General features: G+C 39.5%; 1 protein-coding gene across 1 annotated transcript in view; it reads left to right on the forward strand.

The window, feature by feature from the left end:
* Nucleotides 1–5,035, forward strand: part of LOC121860635 (AH receptor-interacting protein-like) — a 47,660-nt gene extending 42,625 nt beyond the window's left edge. Inside the window, exon 6 of the mRNA XM_042357902.1 lies at nt 1,797–5,035. Coding sequence (XP_042213836.1) covers nt 1,797–2,005 — 209 coding nt within the window. The 3' untranslated portion in view covers nt 2,006–5,035. The remainder of the gene's footprint in view (nt 1–1,796) is intronic.
* The last annotated feature ends 12,715 nt before the right edge of the window (nt 5,036–17,750 follow it).

Below are 17,750 nucleotides of genomic sequence, written 5' to 3' on the forward strand. Positions count from 1 at the left end.
TCGCACTAAATCGAAGTGTTGTTTCAATGGAATAATTTAGTTTGGTACTTGAGAGAAATACAAAATACAAAAAGGACTGAGTCTACCCAGATGCACCTCAGCCCACCTCCTAGAATAAACAAATCCTTTTTTTTTTGTAGTATTATGTTAAAACTAACACTCATAAATCAACACAGCTAAAATTAAGGGATGCTTAATGGTCTGTTTACTGGCTGGGAAGATAGGGTGGAGGGAGGGAGGTGAAGTGAGGTGAGGTGAGGTGATATGTTTAACAGTTGATGCCAAGGTCTAGTGCTTATTTATTTATCTGTCCTTAAGAGTGACTAAGTTTTTCTCTTATAAAATGTCACTGAACTGATATGGGAGATTATAATTAACATTGCTGGAATTCTTATAAGATAATGATTAATTTGAATATAAACATCCTATAGTTCACATTAGACATACAAATTTTAGTTCTAACTAATTTTATTACAAAGGGCTAAAATTTTTATCTCTTGTGCAAAATATATGACGTTTAAATTCAAATTATTCACTGTCTTGCAAGGATTCCAGCAATACAAATTATGCTCTCCTAACTTTAGTCTGTGACATTATACAGTATAAGATAAAAACTTTAAGCCTAAAACACCAAACCCTGGCTGGGAAGAGAGGGGGGGGGGGTGATAGTGACATGTTTGACAGTTGGCGCCGAAGGTCTAGTGAAGTATTTATTTGTTTATTTATGTCCTTTAGATTGAGTTTATGTATTTTGCATATAAAATGTCACAGAAGTGACCAGGGAGAATATAATTTACATTGCTGGAATTCTTATAAGATACTGTAGTGATTAATTTCAGTACTGTATAAACATGCTATAGTTTGCACTAGACATAAATTTTAGTAATCATTTAGTACATTATTTTGAGTACTGTACAGTATAGCTTTGCCCTTAGGACAGTGTAGCGTGCCCAGAGAAACATTAGGCAAAAAATTTTAAATATGATGCACCAGATTGAGTCGTGCAAAATAGAAAAGATTCACTTTAAATTAAAACATTGTCCTTAATTGTGGGTGTTGCTTTAAATCAATATTCTTAAATTGAATCGCTTTAAATCGACGTTCTACTGTCAAAAAAATTTCATAGTTATTCAGATTCATCTATTAGGTAAGTACAGTATCCCTCGCGATACAAACGTTTGAGATACAAAATTTTTTTTATACAAATTTCCTAAATTACCACCTCTATTTCTTATTACAAAATCTTCCCCTGATTATGTGAATTATAACTATCATAAGGTCAAAAACATAAAAGAATTAAACATTTCTTTGTGTGTGAAAGCTGCAGGTGGGCAGCAGAGTGTGGGAGTCCCATTGCTAAGGGTTGGCAGAGGCAGTGTTCCAGCTGGGCTGTGTTGCTATGGCAAGGCTTGCGTTGGGCTTGTACCATCAGCTTAAAAAAAAAAGTATAGATTGTATTATAGATACTATTTTATTAATGTTTTTAATGTGTTTGGTAGTAAATTACAGCAGTTGTGTACCATTTATCATTAGTTAGGTAAGTTTTATTTTATTTTTTCATGAACTGATTTCACTTTGGGAGGTGGGGTATGATATTGGTGTTTTCTTCTCATTGGGGAACTGAACCCTATTTTTCCCATATGTTATGTTATTCAAGATACAAAATTCACTTAATGAATCATTTATCAAGAACCTAACCCATTTGTATAGCGAGGAATACCTGTATGTGTAATGAACATAGTATAATAAGAATAGAGTAAAATATTGAAGGTAAGTAATACATCTTTGCTGTTCAGATAATGTGAAAGCGCTGTATCGTCGTGGGCGAGCATACGTTGAGGTCTTCAGTCCTGTTGAAGCTCGAAAAGACTTGGAAAAAGCTGTCAACCTGGACAACAGTGTTGCTCCTGGCTGTCGCAAGTTACTTACTCATCTTGCAAAAATGGAATCAGAAAAGACTATGCAGGATAGGAATGCATACAGTAAACTGTTTAGCTCATCTTAATGTCTCCCTTTTTAATATATTACTATACACTACTTATATTTAATACAAATATTGATTACAGATGCATAGTCACATACTGTATCAAACTACTGTTTGGCATAAAGTTAAAGAAGATTGTATTGAATTGTAAATAATATTCATTCAGTAGATTTTCTCAAATCTTTGACTATGATATGTATATGCATTAGCCTGTAAATATATACAAATGCCTATACTACAATGCTTATATGTAAATGAAAATTTGAATACTTTTCACATTGATGAACTTTATCTTCTTTTTCTATGGCAGTACTGTATGAACATCAAGGTAACAAAATTCCAATTGGCTGAATTTCATAAACCCAAAATGGTACACATTCACTTTTAAAAGGGAACTACTGTTGGCACACTTATTTAATGACAAGAGGGAAAATATGTAAAAAAAAAAATTCCTTGTGAAGAAAAATCCGTTTAATTGAAACCCTACATGATTTAGGACTTAGGTTAAGGTCCATTAAGGTAAAGGGCCACTCAGTTTTAGGGCTTATATCTACGTCCTTGAAATGTTTTAAATTCTTGCTCTTCTCTGTGGGCCCTAAAACAATAAATAAACATGTTGAAATGTCTGGCATCCACACCCGCACATATTCACCACTCTAGACAGGCATATGTCCACCTCCCCCTTTCCTCCACCCCCCTCCTCCCTACAGGGTAAGCCTGCTGATGCTGAACCTGTCCTGAACTCTTCCTTGGCAAGCCCTGTGTCTCTTCCCAGCCCTGCCACACTGCTGCCTGCCTCTCACCACACACGTTGACCATGCCACCCCACAGGACATCTACAAACACGCGCCCTTGCTCGCTGCAGACAAGGATGAGGCCGTGGTTGCCGCCCTGGTGCCAGAGTGCCTGATGAAGACTGGCAGTGGATTAGCGGTGATACTTTTGTGCCTTCTCTCCATTCCTCTGAAAACACTGCTTCAGGAGTACAGACTGACTTGGTGAATAATGACAGCAGGGAAGTAAGTTTTTTCCTGCTTTTCTTTACTCTCGACGTTGTTCAATACCTAGCAGACCAGACTAACATGTTCTATGTATTTTTTTTGGCTGGCATGGTGCTGTTGTCCCACTCACATCAACTCCAGGGAACATCATTGGATATTTTTTAAATGTACTCATTCCTGGCTTTGGTGATGTTAATGGGGCTATTGAAAAAGCTGTTTTTTTTTTTTTCTAAAAACCATTTTTGTGATAAAGGCCAGAATGCGACATCTAGCTTTGTACCTGCATGTGTATATGCCTTGCATTAACTCGCTAAGCCAACATACAGGCAATTAAAACGTCTAATAATTACTAAAGTACATAATATTAGGAGGACACGTCGCTACCTGGCATTTAATTGCAATTCTCAAAACCCCTTCCTGCACCCGCTAGCACACGCATCACTGTCGTCATCTTTTGCCCAAGAGCGAACAGTAAACAAATGTCAACTCTCGAGGGGTGGAGATGGGTGGTATGTCGAGGTCGCATTCTGGCATTTATCTCAAAAACTGGTTTTTTTTAGAAAAATAACGTCTTTTTGTTCAATCCAGAATGCGACGTCTAGCTTTGATTACCCTGGCAGGAGGCGGGCAGGGAGGTGACACTGCATATAAGGCTTCATTAGCTTAGGTCCAGATAATAATTATAAACCTGTTGGGAATATTTTCCTTAATAGGAAACATTTACCGGAAGGTAAAATTTTAAGGTACATATCCCATGTCAGGATTCTCACTTTATTCTGGTGAGGAAGAAGAAATTCCTGGTTGTGGAGATGGCCTAGGTGGAGGATTGGACCCCAGTACTACCACATGTGGAGCATCTTTAAGAGAAAGATGAAGAAAGCTGTTTTGAAAGGTTTTTGAATATTTCTAAAAGCCCACTTCTTTGATCTGACCAAGGCTCATATTACGCAGGAGGGCCATAGACCCTTCATATTTCCTGGTGTCATGTGCCAAAAATATCTTGCCAGGGTCTGCTTGACACACTAACTGAGATAAATATTTTGTCATTTGATAGGAGACAATTTCTTAGGAGACAATTTCTTAACATCCTGTGATGAGAATACAATGGGGTTTCGATTATGGAATCTGGTTAACCACTCTTGAAGGTTCTTAACTGGGCACAACATATGAGGAACCCTTGTCTCATCCATTAGCCATTTTATCCGGATAGGTTGAGCTTGAAAATCCTCCCTTTCATTTTTTTCTTAGAATCTCCATAGGAAATAGAGTGACATCTTCCTCAGAAAATACCAATAATGATGGATTCTTGGAAATTGAAACCAGCTCACTGAATCTCATACCTGTTGCTATTGGTAGAAGGAAGGCTGCCTTCTGGAGCAATCTGTCCCGGGTCGGATTTATATTGTAGTTAGGCCCCCATACGAAAGTTAGTAACTTTATCTAGTGACCAAGGTGGGATTCTCTTAGGCCGAGGGGGTCTCTGAATGAAAAAGGACGATCTGAGTATTTGATAAATTCTGGGGTTCAAAGTAATGTTAAAATCCCATGCCAGAGGATCAAGCAATGTTGATATATAAGATGCAATTGTAGAGCATTGAAGGCTTTTAACTCTGAACAGAAAATCCAAAAATTCTAACACCACTGTCTCCGACAATGTGTCTGGAGCAGTTAACCCTTTCACCGCGTGGCTCGACTTTATTCACATTTTTATGCTTGTCCTTCACCGTGTAAATCGACTTTAGTCCACGTTCGGAAAAAAAAATTATGTTAACGTGCAACTCGACTACAGTCCTTCAGGGTTTGAATTACATGCCAGCCCAGTAGATACTGTCACTTAGCGGCGACTGGGACAAGCTGAAGCTCCCGCCATCAACATACGAAGAGCCAACATTGCTGCTCGTGTTTTTCACCCAGTTTCCCCATTTTTATGACTAATAACTGTTTACAGTATATTATATATATATAATGTTAGTATTTACTCTATAGATTCAATACTAGCACTTGGAGTGTGATAATCATTAAATTAGAAGAGAAATGAAAAAGGTAATTTGGGAAGTGAAATTATTTCTTGATATGCCATGATGGAAAATTGTGACATTGTTTATTCATGTTTTTTTTTTTAGAGAATAATGGTATATAGTGATATTTTAAAAGTTTAAGAGTGTGTTATATGAATAATGTATTAGAAAGCGGTAGTGCAAAATGAATAGAGGAGAAAGAAAACATAATATAAGAGGAAATAGAGCGACACATAACCAGAGAGCCATGCTTTTCTTTGCCTTTCAAAAATGTTTGGAATACATGAGTAAGTAAGGCATGTAAAATGTGAAAGGAAAATCAAGTTTTTATGGATATATATGTATTTATTCTTATTTATATATACAGCTCATCCCCGACTTATGACGGGGTTAGGGAGCCAAATCCAGGTTGTAAGTCGAAAATGCTTAAATAATAACTAGAAAATCTAAAATGGGTGTTTCTTTTTCTTCTCAGCACCACAAAACTCTCATTTTTAAGCTTGCCAGCCATTTTAAAATGAATTTCAAACAAAAATTTTGTCAGTATACTGACGTTGGGACTCGAAAATACGTAATTGGACAAAATTTTGGTACGACTGAGGCAGGTTGTAAGTGAGGGTGGTCGTAAGTCGAGTAGGTCGTAAGTCGGGGAGGAGCTGTATTCCCAAAGGAGTTTACTTCCTTATCTTAAAATCAACTTCATCTTTGTAATTTGAATTTATATTGTATTCTAGTCCAATAAATAACAAGTGCAATGAAATAACTAGTCTATTCCGATCTTTTATTTCATTTACCCACTAACATTCTCGTCTGTGCACAAGTGGTTTTTGCATTTGCCCCAAAGATATAGGTTTCAATATACAGTATATATGAATAATGGTCAGTAATATAAAATTATGTGACTTCAACGGAAGATAAACTGTATATCATTGCAGTTTACACTATCTGACATATCTACTTATGATATTGCCCATTATTATGAACACAGAAAAAGATGCACAGTATAGTCTGCATTTACACGGTCAATTGAACCCATGGAGGTCTGAGTAAAAAGAGAAACTCATAAACGAAATAACAGAACATATGGGATTAATTGAAATAGAGACTGGGCCGACCCCCAAACTACACTTTTTCCGACACAATACGTACGTTGTAGTAAAAATAACATCTTAATTTTATGATGGTATGCACACACAATTAATATTTAAGAGAAATATCAATAATGTTAGGTTTTTTAACACTTACGTAAGTAGAAAAGATGGCTGGGCACACTGGGATGGGGGGTTGGTTCCGAGGCAGAGGGCATATTATTGGCCCTCACCTGTATCACTTGTATCAATTGTATCACTATCCACCACAGAGGCTTGCAGGGCCTCTTTGTCAAATCCCTCAAAGTCCATATCCTCACTATCACTGACTTGGGCCAGCTGTGGTGGGTGAAGAACTCGGTAATGTTTTGATGACTGGGCGACCTTGTGCACACCCTGCCTGCGCCGCTTCCCGCGTCGCTTCCCGCGTAAATGATGAAATTTACTGCGCAATTAAAACATTTCATTCTGGCAAGGCACCGCGTAATTGACCAAACACGTAAACAAAATCCGCGTAAATCCAGACTATACTGTACAGTATTACCCCGCTTTACACGGTTTCACTTTCCGCGATTTCTCATTTACGCGGTACCTTGCCAGAACCGGACTTTCACTTTCCACGGTGCATCTACTCATATACGCGGTGAAGTATAATTTTTTTATTTTTTTTTTATTTAGCTCATAAAATTCATGCAAATTACCCTGCCAGAATATAATTTACATTGCTGGAATTCTTACAATATGATGATCATTTTGAATATAAACATCATGGATTTTGCATTAGACATACTGTACAAATTTTAGATCTAATGTAATAATTTGGTTTACACAAAGCAAATATTTTATCGTTTGTGCAAAATATGTGAAGTTTACATTCAAAATATTCCCTGACCTGCAAGGAATCTAGAAATGTTAATTATATTATCCTAACTTTAGTTTGAGTTATTATTTATTACTAAAAATGTAAATATACTATTTTCTCCCAATCGTTTCTCTGGTAGGGAGGGAAGGTGGGGGGTGGGGGGTTGGAAGGGAGGGAGGGCGGAGGTGGGGTATTTTGATTGACAGATAGTGTCCTTGAAGAATATTTCTTTGTTTATTTATTGAAGATATTTGTTTTAGCTCATAAAATTCATACAAATTACCCGGCCAGAATATAATTTACATTGCTGGAATTCTTACAATATGATGATAATTTTGAATATAAACATCATGGATTTTGCATTAGACATACAAATTTTAGATCTAATGTAATAATTTGGTTTGTAGGGTACGAGTTGTTTGGTTCACACTCAGGATGGGATGGAGAAAGGAAACTCACAATGTGCTCTCTGTATACATGTTGTATTGGATGTACAATGCAGCTTGGTGCTGGGAAGTGGCAGCGTGGTTACAAGCGTGATGTAGAGAGAGCTGGTTGGTGAGAGTGCTCAGAGGAGGACCAGCTTGTGGGTCGCCATGCTCGCCGGCGGGAGCGAGGGCCGCCAGGCAGCGGCGGAGGAGGTATGTAGCTTGCTGCGGCTATAGCTAGAAAAGAGAGAGGTCACCACGAGGTCAGGTCTTAAATAGCGGGGGTAGGCGTGGCTTAGTAGTTGACCTCCGTGTTGTATGGCGGCGCTGGTTGACCCAGACCACGAGGCATACACTGGGGAATTCGCGGGGTCGGCTACTCAGTGACAAACAGCGTTTGTAGGGGAGAAATCCACTATAATACTCTCCCCTTCCCTCCAGGCGGTGTAGGAGAATTGTTGTCTGCAGGGTTGCATGGCACATGTGAGGCAGAACGGGCGGTGCATGCCTCATGTGAGACGATGGCAATGGCGTGGATGAGCCGGCCGCTAGAGACAACTGTCTAGATACACAATATCTGTGGGAGTAGAGAGGGAGAAAAAGGGTGTGTGGAGGCGATGAATGTTGTGCTTCCCTCACGTTAGGTACAAAGTCGTCAGATGCGCTTGCTGGGGTGTGTGGGCCTGGGTCAGGAGCAGGGGCTGCGTCAGCAGAAGTGGATGAGGGCTCGTGACAGCAGCTGGGTCCACTACAGCAGCAGGGTGCAGGACAGTATCAGGGGGGTACCTGAGGGAGAAAAGAGGGGTGTGTGGGTCCGCATTCAGGCGCATGGGCCGCGTCGGGAGCAGGGGCTGCATCAGGAGAAGCGGCAGGGGGTACTGCTGGGCCGGGGGCGGCGTCTGAGGCAGGACGGGTGTGCTGGGGTCAGTAGTACGTGGTGCTTGGGGCAGGAAGAGGAGCTGGTGTCTGCTTAGAGAAGCAGTGCTGCTCTAGGGTGTCTAACCTGCGGTTTACAGACAGTAGCTGTAGACCCGATGAGACCTGCTTCTGGGTGGATAAGCCAGTCTTCCATGTTCCTTGAAGACTGGGAGCGTGATCTGTTTCTCCTCCATCCTGTGTGAGTGGTCACTCCGGGGGTCACCATTTGTGGGATGGGATGGTTGTTTGGGTTCACACTCAGGATGGGATGGAGAAAGGAAACTCACAATGTGCTGTCTGTATACATATTGTATTGGATGTACAATGCAGCTTGGTGCTGGGAAGTGGCAGCGTGGTTACAAGCATGATGTAGAGAGAGCTGGTTGGTGAGGGTGCTCAGAGGAGGACCAGCTTGTGGGTCGCCATGCTCGCCGGCGGGAGCAAGGGCCGCCAGGCAGCAGCGGAGGAGGTATGTAGCTTGCTGCGGCTGTAGCTAGAAAAGAGAGAGGTCACCACGAGGTCAGGTCTTAAATAGCGGGGGTAGGCGTGGCTTAGTAGTTGACCTCCGTGATGTATGGCGGCGCTGGTTGACCCAGACCACGAGGCATACACTGGGGAATTCGTGGGGTCGGCTACTCAGCGACAAACAGCGTTTGTAGGGGAGAAATCCACTACAGGTTTACACAAAGCAAATATTTTATCTTTTGTGCAAAATATATGAAGTTTACATTCAAAATATTCCCTGACCTGCAAGGAATCCAGAAATGTCAATTATATTATTCTAACCTTAGTCCGAGGTATTATTTATTACTAAAAGTTAAAATCTAGTTTTTTCACCCAAACATTTCTCTGGTAGGGAGGGAAGGTGGGGGGTGGGGGGGAGGGTTGGGACCGACCGACCCAGCTGGCGTGAGTGTGAGGAGGGGGGGGGGAGGCAAGGTGGGGTACTTTGATTGACAGATAGTGTCGTGAAGAATATTTTTTTTTTATTACCTGAAGATATTTGTTTTAGCTCATAAAATTCATACAAATTACTCGGCCAGAATATAATTTACATTGCTGGAATTCTTACAATATGATGATCATTTTGAATATAAACATCATGGATTTTGCATTAGACATACAAATTTTAGATCTAATGTAATAATTTGGTTTACACAAAGCAAATATTTTATCTTTTGTGCAAAATATATGAAGTTTACATTCAAAATATTCCCTGACCTGCAAGGAATCCAGAAATGTCAATTATATTATCCTAACTTTAGTCTGAGGTATTATTTATTACTAAACGTTAAAATCTAGTGTTTTCACCCAAACATTTCTCAGAGAGGTAGGAGCTAGTGAGCTGGGAAGAGGGGGGGGGGGATTTGAGTCCATTATTTGAATGGACATTAACCTGGCGACTGTATTTCTCTTAAATATTAATTGTGTGAGCATACCATCATAAAATTTAGATGTTACAGTTGTACCCCACTTAACGCGGTCAATTGAACCCAGAGGGTCCCGCGTTAAGTGAAATCCGCGTTAAGTGAACAACAGAACATATGGGATTAATTCCAATAGAAACCGGCCCGACCCCCAAACTCCACTTTTTGAAGGCACATACCTATGTTGTAGTAAAAATAACATCTTAATTTTATGATGGTACATGCACACAATTAATACTTAAGAGAAATAGAGAAATACAGTCGCCAAGTTAATGTCCATTCAAATAATGGACTCAACTCCCTCCCCCTCTCACACTACACTGCCGGCTCTTCCCTCTCAGAGAAATTTTTGGGGGAAAACCACTAAATTTTAATAAATAATACCTCAAACTAAAGTTAGGATAATACAATTGACATTGCTGGATTCCTTGTAAGACCAGGAATATTTTGAATATAAATGTCATATATTTTGCACAAAAGATAACATAGTTACCTAGAGAAAAATTTTTATCTAAAATTTGTATGTTTAATGCAAAATATATGATGTTTATATTCAAAATGATCACCAAATTATAAGAATTCCAGCAATGTAAATTATATTCTGACCGGGTAATTTGTATGAATTTTATGAGCTAAAACAAATATCTTCAGTTAATAAAAAAAAAAATAATCTTCACGACACTATCTGTCAATCAAAGTACCCCACCTTGCCTCCCCCCCTCTTCCAACCGCGCGGTCAGTCCCAACCCTCCCCCCCACCCCCCACCAATCCTCCCTTCCAGGGTTTTTAACATTTAGTATTAAATAATACCTCAGATTAAAGTTAGGATAATATAATTGACATTGCTGGATTCCTTGTAAGACCAGGAATATTTTGAATATAAATGTCATATATTTTGCACAAAAGATAACATAGTTAATTTGAGAAAAATTTTTATCTAAAATTTGTATGTCTAATGCAAAATATATGATGTTTATATTCAAAATGATCATCAAATTATAAGAATTCCAGCAATGTAAATTATATTCAGACCGGGTAATTTGTATGAATTTTATGAGCTAAAACAAATATCTTCAGTTAATAAAAAAAAAATAATTCTTCACGGGGTAACAGATGGTCGGTCGGTCCCTCCCTCCCCCCCACCCCCCACCAACCGTCCCAAGGAGATGTGTGGGATAACCACTAAATTTTAATAAATAATACCTCAAACTAAAGTTAGGATAATATAATTGACATTGCTGGATTCCTTGTAAGACCAGGAATATTTTGAATATAAATGTCATATATTTTGCACAAAAGATAACATAGTTACTCTGAGAAAATTTTTTATCTAAAATTTGTATGTCTAATGCAAAATATATGATGTTTATATTCAAAATGATCACCAAATTATAAGAATTCCAGCAATGTAAATTATATTCTGGCCGGGTAATTTGTATGAATTTTATGAGCTAAAACAGGCAGTCAGGCAGGGTGGCGGGTGGGGCAAATCTAAAAATAGCGTCTGGAGCCGGACACTCACCGCGTATATGTGGAAAAAATCCGTGTTAAGTGAAAGTTCAGCTCTGGCGAAGCACCGCATATATGATAAAACGCGTTAAGTGAAACCGCGTTAGGCGGGGTAATACTGTATATTTACTACAACATAGGTATTGTGTCGGAAAAAGTGGAGTTTGGGGGTCGGGCCAGTCTCTATTGGAATTAATCCCATATGTTCGGTTGTTCACTTTACGCGGTTTTCACTTTCCGCGGTACCCTGTAGCGGTACCCTGTGGGTTCAATTGACCGCATAAATCGGGGTACTACTGTACTGTACAAAAAAAGTGTTTTCCCCACTAAATCGTAAATTTACCCTAGGTATTATTACTTTATGAATTTTTTATTGTTAAATATGGATTCCTCACGCCTTTTTCATTAAAAAAAAAAGTTGTTAAACATTAATGTAAGCATTTCCATTTTTGAGTGACTCTTGGCACTTGTTGGGGAATACCGACAAAATTGGCCGACACGGTGAAAGGGTTAAATTGTTGAAAAAGGCTCCAAGCTTTCTCATATTGCATAGAAGTTTGGGGCCTTTGACCTGCTATCACTTGGATAACTATATTTGAATTACCCAACAATCTTTTTAAATATCTTTTGAGAAAATCCAAGCGTGAAGTGCAAAGGTTGTCTCGAACTGAGGGTCCAATGCCTGGTTTAGACATCCTTGTTGCAATCGTAGTGGATGTGGACACCATTTCAACAGATCCAGACACCACGGTTGTAGGATGCAATTAAGAGGACCCTTCCCTGGAAGGATCTGAGTTTGTGAACCACTTTGGATAACATTTTCACTGGTGGGAACAGATAGATTGAATTCCAACAGTTCCAAACTAGAAGTAGAGCATTTCCTAGAAGATTCGATCGTTCCAGAGAAGCATAAATTGGCAGCTTGTGATTGTTTTGAGAGGCAAAGAAATCTATTTGTGGAGTCCAAAACCTCTTCTTTAGACTCTTGAACTTCGATGGCTTTAGGGACCATTCTGTTTCCATCTACACTGGCCCGAGACGGACACCGCTTCTGCCCAATTGTTTTGTACTCCTGGTATGTGAGTTGCCTTGAGGTATAGTTGTCGTGTTACACAAACCTTGAATTTTTTTTTTTGACATTGTGAGAAGAGTCCTAGATCTGGTTGAGCCTTGATGATCGAAACAAAACACTGCCACTCTGTTGTCCATGGCAAACATAATCGTCATGTTTTCGAAGTTTGGGTTCGCCAACAAAAAGAATAGGACTACTGCTAATTCTTCGATGTTTATGTGTTGGTCCCGAAGGGAGTTGGTCCACTTCACCTTGGCGGAACTCTCCTTTTGACGAATGGTATCCCCATCTTATCTCGGACGCGTCCATCCAAATGACCAAGTCTGTCTGAGGGGAAACCTGGGGTGATGATCCGATTAGATTGTCCAACTTTGTCTACCATGACAGATGATTCTTGATCTGAATAGGGAGAGAAGCATTATTTCTGTTCCTGCGGAGCAACTTCGACCCCAGACGAGTTACTGTAGTTCCTATTTCCTTAATGTACCTAAGGGAAGTACTAGGGTGGCAAAATTCAGCAGACCCAAAAGCTTTTTCCAATCGTGCCAAGAACTCTCTTGTTTTACACAGAAGGCCTCTACTTGGGTTATCACATCTGATATCTTTGCTTCTGGTAGACTGCAGACTGCTGATTGGTGTCCCAATGGATACCTAACCAATCCAGTTTCTGACATGATAGGAGATTTGATTTGACCCAGTTTATCTTTAATCCTAGGTTTTGAAATACTACTAGCTTACATTGGGTCGCCCTTTAACAGTCTTCTAAACAGTTTCCCACTATCAGCCAATCGTCTAGATAAGCAAAAGTTCTTATGCCCTCCGTCGCAAGGATCTCCCCGAGGATGTTCGCCAGTATTGTAAACACTTTTGGTGCAATTGTCAGACCGAATGGCATCACTGTGAAATGATAGCTTACATCCCCACTGCGAACACTAGAAAGTTTCTGTATCTGGGAGCAATAGGCACATGATAATAAGCATCCTCGAGATCCACCTTTGAGATCCAAGCATCGGACAGAAGTAGATGCCTCAGATGATCGTAAGTGAGCACCTTGAAACTTCTTTTGGTAATGAACTTGTTCAGGACGGACAGATCTAAAATCCACCTCAACTTGTCACTGCCTTTCTTGGGGACTGGTAACAGGCGGGACATGAAACACTTCTCTGACTGCAACAGTTCTATCACACATCTGTTTAACAGTTGAGATACATGTTCTGTGAGTAAGGGAAATTGGTTTCCGACCCCTTTTTGGTAACACTAGCGTAGGGCGCCTCAACTACGTCCATGTTAGGTTCCTCTTAAGATTCTTGTCAGATTTTCTTGTTAATGCGAGTGGGATTGAAGACAAAAATTTTGGGTTTCTGATGGTAGATGTGAATGGAACGTCGCATTTTGTTTTTCCTTTTATTGGTACAGTTCACAGATTTGTCTTCTATCCCAGTGGCAATTGGTTATTGGCATTCATATTATATATTAATTCCCAAGTGAATCGTGGTCTTGTTAATATTATTCCTCTATCTGAAAATAAAGGCCCTTTTAATAAATCCTGTTTCTTTCTTAACCTATCATACTAACATTTCAGAGGAGAGTACACAGGAAATGTAAGATGCATGTAAACAGTGGTGGGTGTAGTGGTATCTCTTTGCAGATCTAACAGACCAGTTACACAGATAGAAAAAATTTAAAACCCATGACCTCCATCATTCACTAAGATGTGTTTCAGACTTATCGACTTGAGTTAGAAAAAATTTAAAACCCATGACCTCCATCATTCAATAAGATGTGTTTCAGACTTATCGACTTGAGTTGCAAGCTTAATTCTGCCTCAATGATATAAAAAACATTGAATGTGTAATCAGTAGAAATTTTAGGTTTCGCAATCCCTCGACTCTTTTCTGTGAGCACTACTAGTAACTACATGCAATAGAAACAAACTAGGACACTTCTTGTTCAGTATCTTCTCTGAGGTGACTGTTCAAAGGTTTAGTTACCACAATAGGATGTGATACCACACGATATCTACTTACTGTTATATCAGTACCGGTTAAAATCTCTCTAACAGGCAAGGAATCCTCCACCCCAACAGTCCCTGGTTGGAACATCAGATCTGTCATCACTTACAAATGTCAGAGCGGAACAGTAACCCAACCTAATCCTAACCTGACAAAACCTTTTACCACAACACTGAGACAAGTCTACATCTCGAGATACTCATAGGTGCTGTACTCTATCCTTTTTGCCATTTGAGCAGTCATTCACGTTTTTGTTATGATGTTGGCAATTGCCGAGCATGTAGAGACTCGCAAAATGTATGAGAATCTGCACCTCTGTCTTGTCAGCTTTCTCGATTACATATACCGCCATCTCGAGAAACGAAAAACGTCTGTAGCTGTCGCCTTCATTCATTTCACTAAAGCATTCGACCTAGTCGACCACAATTTAATCATCAACAAAGCTATTGACCTTGGGCTTCGGAGAAGTCTTATACCATGGCTTACAGACTTCCTCAGTGACCGACGCCAAGCTGTACGCTTCCGAGGGGCTGTCTCCACCTTTCAGTCACTCACCTGTGGCGTCCCCCAAGGCACCAAGATGGGACCACTCTGCTTCCTTATGCTTATCAATGATGCCCTAAGGGAAACCCCTGCTCGCTGGAAATATGTCGACGACTCCACCATTGGGATCAGCGTCAACAATTCTGCTCCCGACTATACCGCCCTTCAGGATTTATTGAACAGTCTCCAAAACTGGGCCACCAACAACCACGTCACCATCAACCACACCAAGACCATGGTTATGCACATCAACCTCTCCTCTGACATTGTCCCACCCCCTTCCATTGCTTTAGGTCCCAACACACTCCAGGTTGTAGATTCCACTAAGCTCCACGGCGTCACCATAGACAACAAACTAAATTGAAAACCACATGTCAGTGAAGTTGTCAAGTCCTCCAGTTTCCGTCTCCACCTTCTCCGTTGACTCAAGTCCCTCGGAGTTCCTGCACCCGAGCTCCTCAGTGTTTACTCAACATTCATACTTCCCAAGCTCACCTATGCCTCCCCCATCTGGTTTTCCTCCCTAAATGCCACACAACGTAAACACCTAGAAAAAATGCAAAAGAGGGCATGCAAGATTATTCTCTCCCCTTCCTATTCCACATATCAAGAAGCGCTCAACACACTGACCCTTTTGACTCTCACTGACCATCACCACGACCTCATCTGCAAATTTGGTAAGAAGCTTCTGCACCATCCTTGACACTGGCTCCTACTACCACCTGAGATCCCTAGCCCGAGAATTGCTGTTCGACACCACAACCGCATCCAGCCCATACGTGCACGAACTGATCACTGTAAGAACAGCCTGTCCCAACCATTGTAAAAATTATCAATAACTTGTAATAAACCATTGGATTCACTCCCAGTAAATCCTACTTCTTGCACTGTCACTATGTTGAAATGCCCTGGAGTTTGAGCTTTTCCCCATCAGTTATTATATATCTTATTTGTATCACTTATGTTACTTGTATATTATTTGTAAATCGAAACCCATTCCCCAATTTTGTAACTGTATATTTTCAGCCTTCTGGCTGCTATGTTCTTTCAATAAACCGTTAATAATTATTATTATTATTATTATTATTATTATTATTATTATTATTATTATTATTATTATCATTATTATTATTAAATCTGGTCTTTAATTCACACTTGGTGCAGGCAGAACACTGGCAGGTTTTCCAGTTCACAAGTCCTAATCCAAAAAAGTTTCCCCCTGGCTTTTTTTTTTAACTTGTGGCTTCTTGAACCAGAGGTTTAAAATATTAAAAAAAAAATATTTTACTCCACATTTTCCCTAAACTTCAAAGCCCTGACAATTTCCCTAAACTTCGAAGCCTTGCTCATGTTAAACAAGTAATTATGTTTGACAAATTTATCTATTAAAATACTAAAAACACATCTCCGACACAAACAATAGAAAAAGGTCTTAGAACGATAATATTAGCCCACCCAGGCACAGGTCACTGACCCACATCTGGGCCTGTAATAATAATAAATATAATAAAAATAATGATGATAATAATAATTATTATTCATAGTAAATGAAGTTTATAATAAAATAGAAACAAATCTGAAAATATAATAATAATAATGAACTATAAAGAAATACAAAAAAAAAGAAAGAAAAAAGATCAAAAGTGAGAAACAATATACAGTGATCGCTTAACTAACACCTCGGTTAACGAATTTCGATAAACACAATCATCAAGGAACTACTATTAAAACAATCATCAGGGACTCTGTAAAAACAATCATTAGGGACTCTGTAAGGCACAATCATCAAGGGACTTGTATTTGTTCATCAAGGGACTCTGTAAAACAATCATCAGGGACTCTTAAACACAATCATCAAGGGACTCTGTAAAACAATCAATAGGGACTGTAAACACAATCATTAAAGACATAAACTACAATCAACAAGACCATGGCAATCATCAAGGGACTCTAACAAAACAATCATCAGGGACTCTTTGCAAGCTTACAATCATCAAGGGACTCTGTAACTGATACATCAAAGGGAATCTCTGTAAACACAATCATCAAGGGACTCTGTAAAACAATCATCAAAGGGACTCTGTAAACACAATCATCAAGGACTCTGTAAAACACTCATCAAGGGACTTTATACTTTGAAATCATTAGGGACTCTGTAAACTTCAATCATCAAAGACTCTGTAAAACAATCATCAAGGAACCATAACCCCTGACTGGCCTTCCTCAAGGGACTCTGTGAAAACCAATGTCAAGGGACTCTGTAAACGTGTCAAAGGGGCTATAAAAACAATCATCAAGACTCCTGTAAAAACCAATCATCCAAGGGACTCTGTAAAAACAATCATCAAGGACTCTGTAAGCACAGTAATAAGGGACTCTGTAAAAACGTCATCAAGGGACTCTGTAAAAACAATCATTAAGGGACTCTGTAAAAACAATCATCGAAGACTCTGCTAAGCTTACAATCATCAAGGACTCTGTAAAACAATCATCAAGGGACTCTGTAAAACAATCATCAAGGGACTCTGTAAAAACAATCATCAAGGGACTCTGTAAACACAATCAAGGGACTCTGTAAAACAATCATCAAGGACTCTGTAAAACAATCATCAGGGACTTTATGCTTACAATCATCAAGGACTCTGTAGGCACAATCATCAAGGGACTCTGTAAACACAATCATCAAGGGACTGTAAAACAATCATCAAGGGACTCTGTAAGCCCCAATCATCAAGGACTCTGTAAACTTATAATCATCAAGGGACTCTGCAAGAAACAATCATCAAGGGACTGCCAAATATTCATAGGGGACTCTGTAAAAGCGTCGTCAAGGGACTCTGTAAAGCAATCATCAGGGATTCTGTAAAACAATCATCAAGGGACTCTG

The sequence above is a fragment of the Homarus americanus genome, unplaced genomic scaffold (assembly GCF_018991925.1).
Source record: "Homarus americanus isolate GMGI-L3 unplaced genomic scaffold, GMGI_Hamer_2.0 scaffold11150, whole genome shotgun sequence".
NCBI classification, from domain to species: Eukaryota; Metazoa; Arthropoda; class Malacostraca; order Decapoda; family Nephropidae; genus Homarus; species Homarus americanus.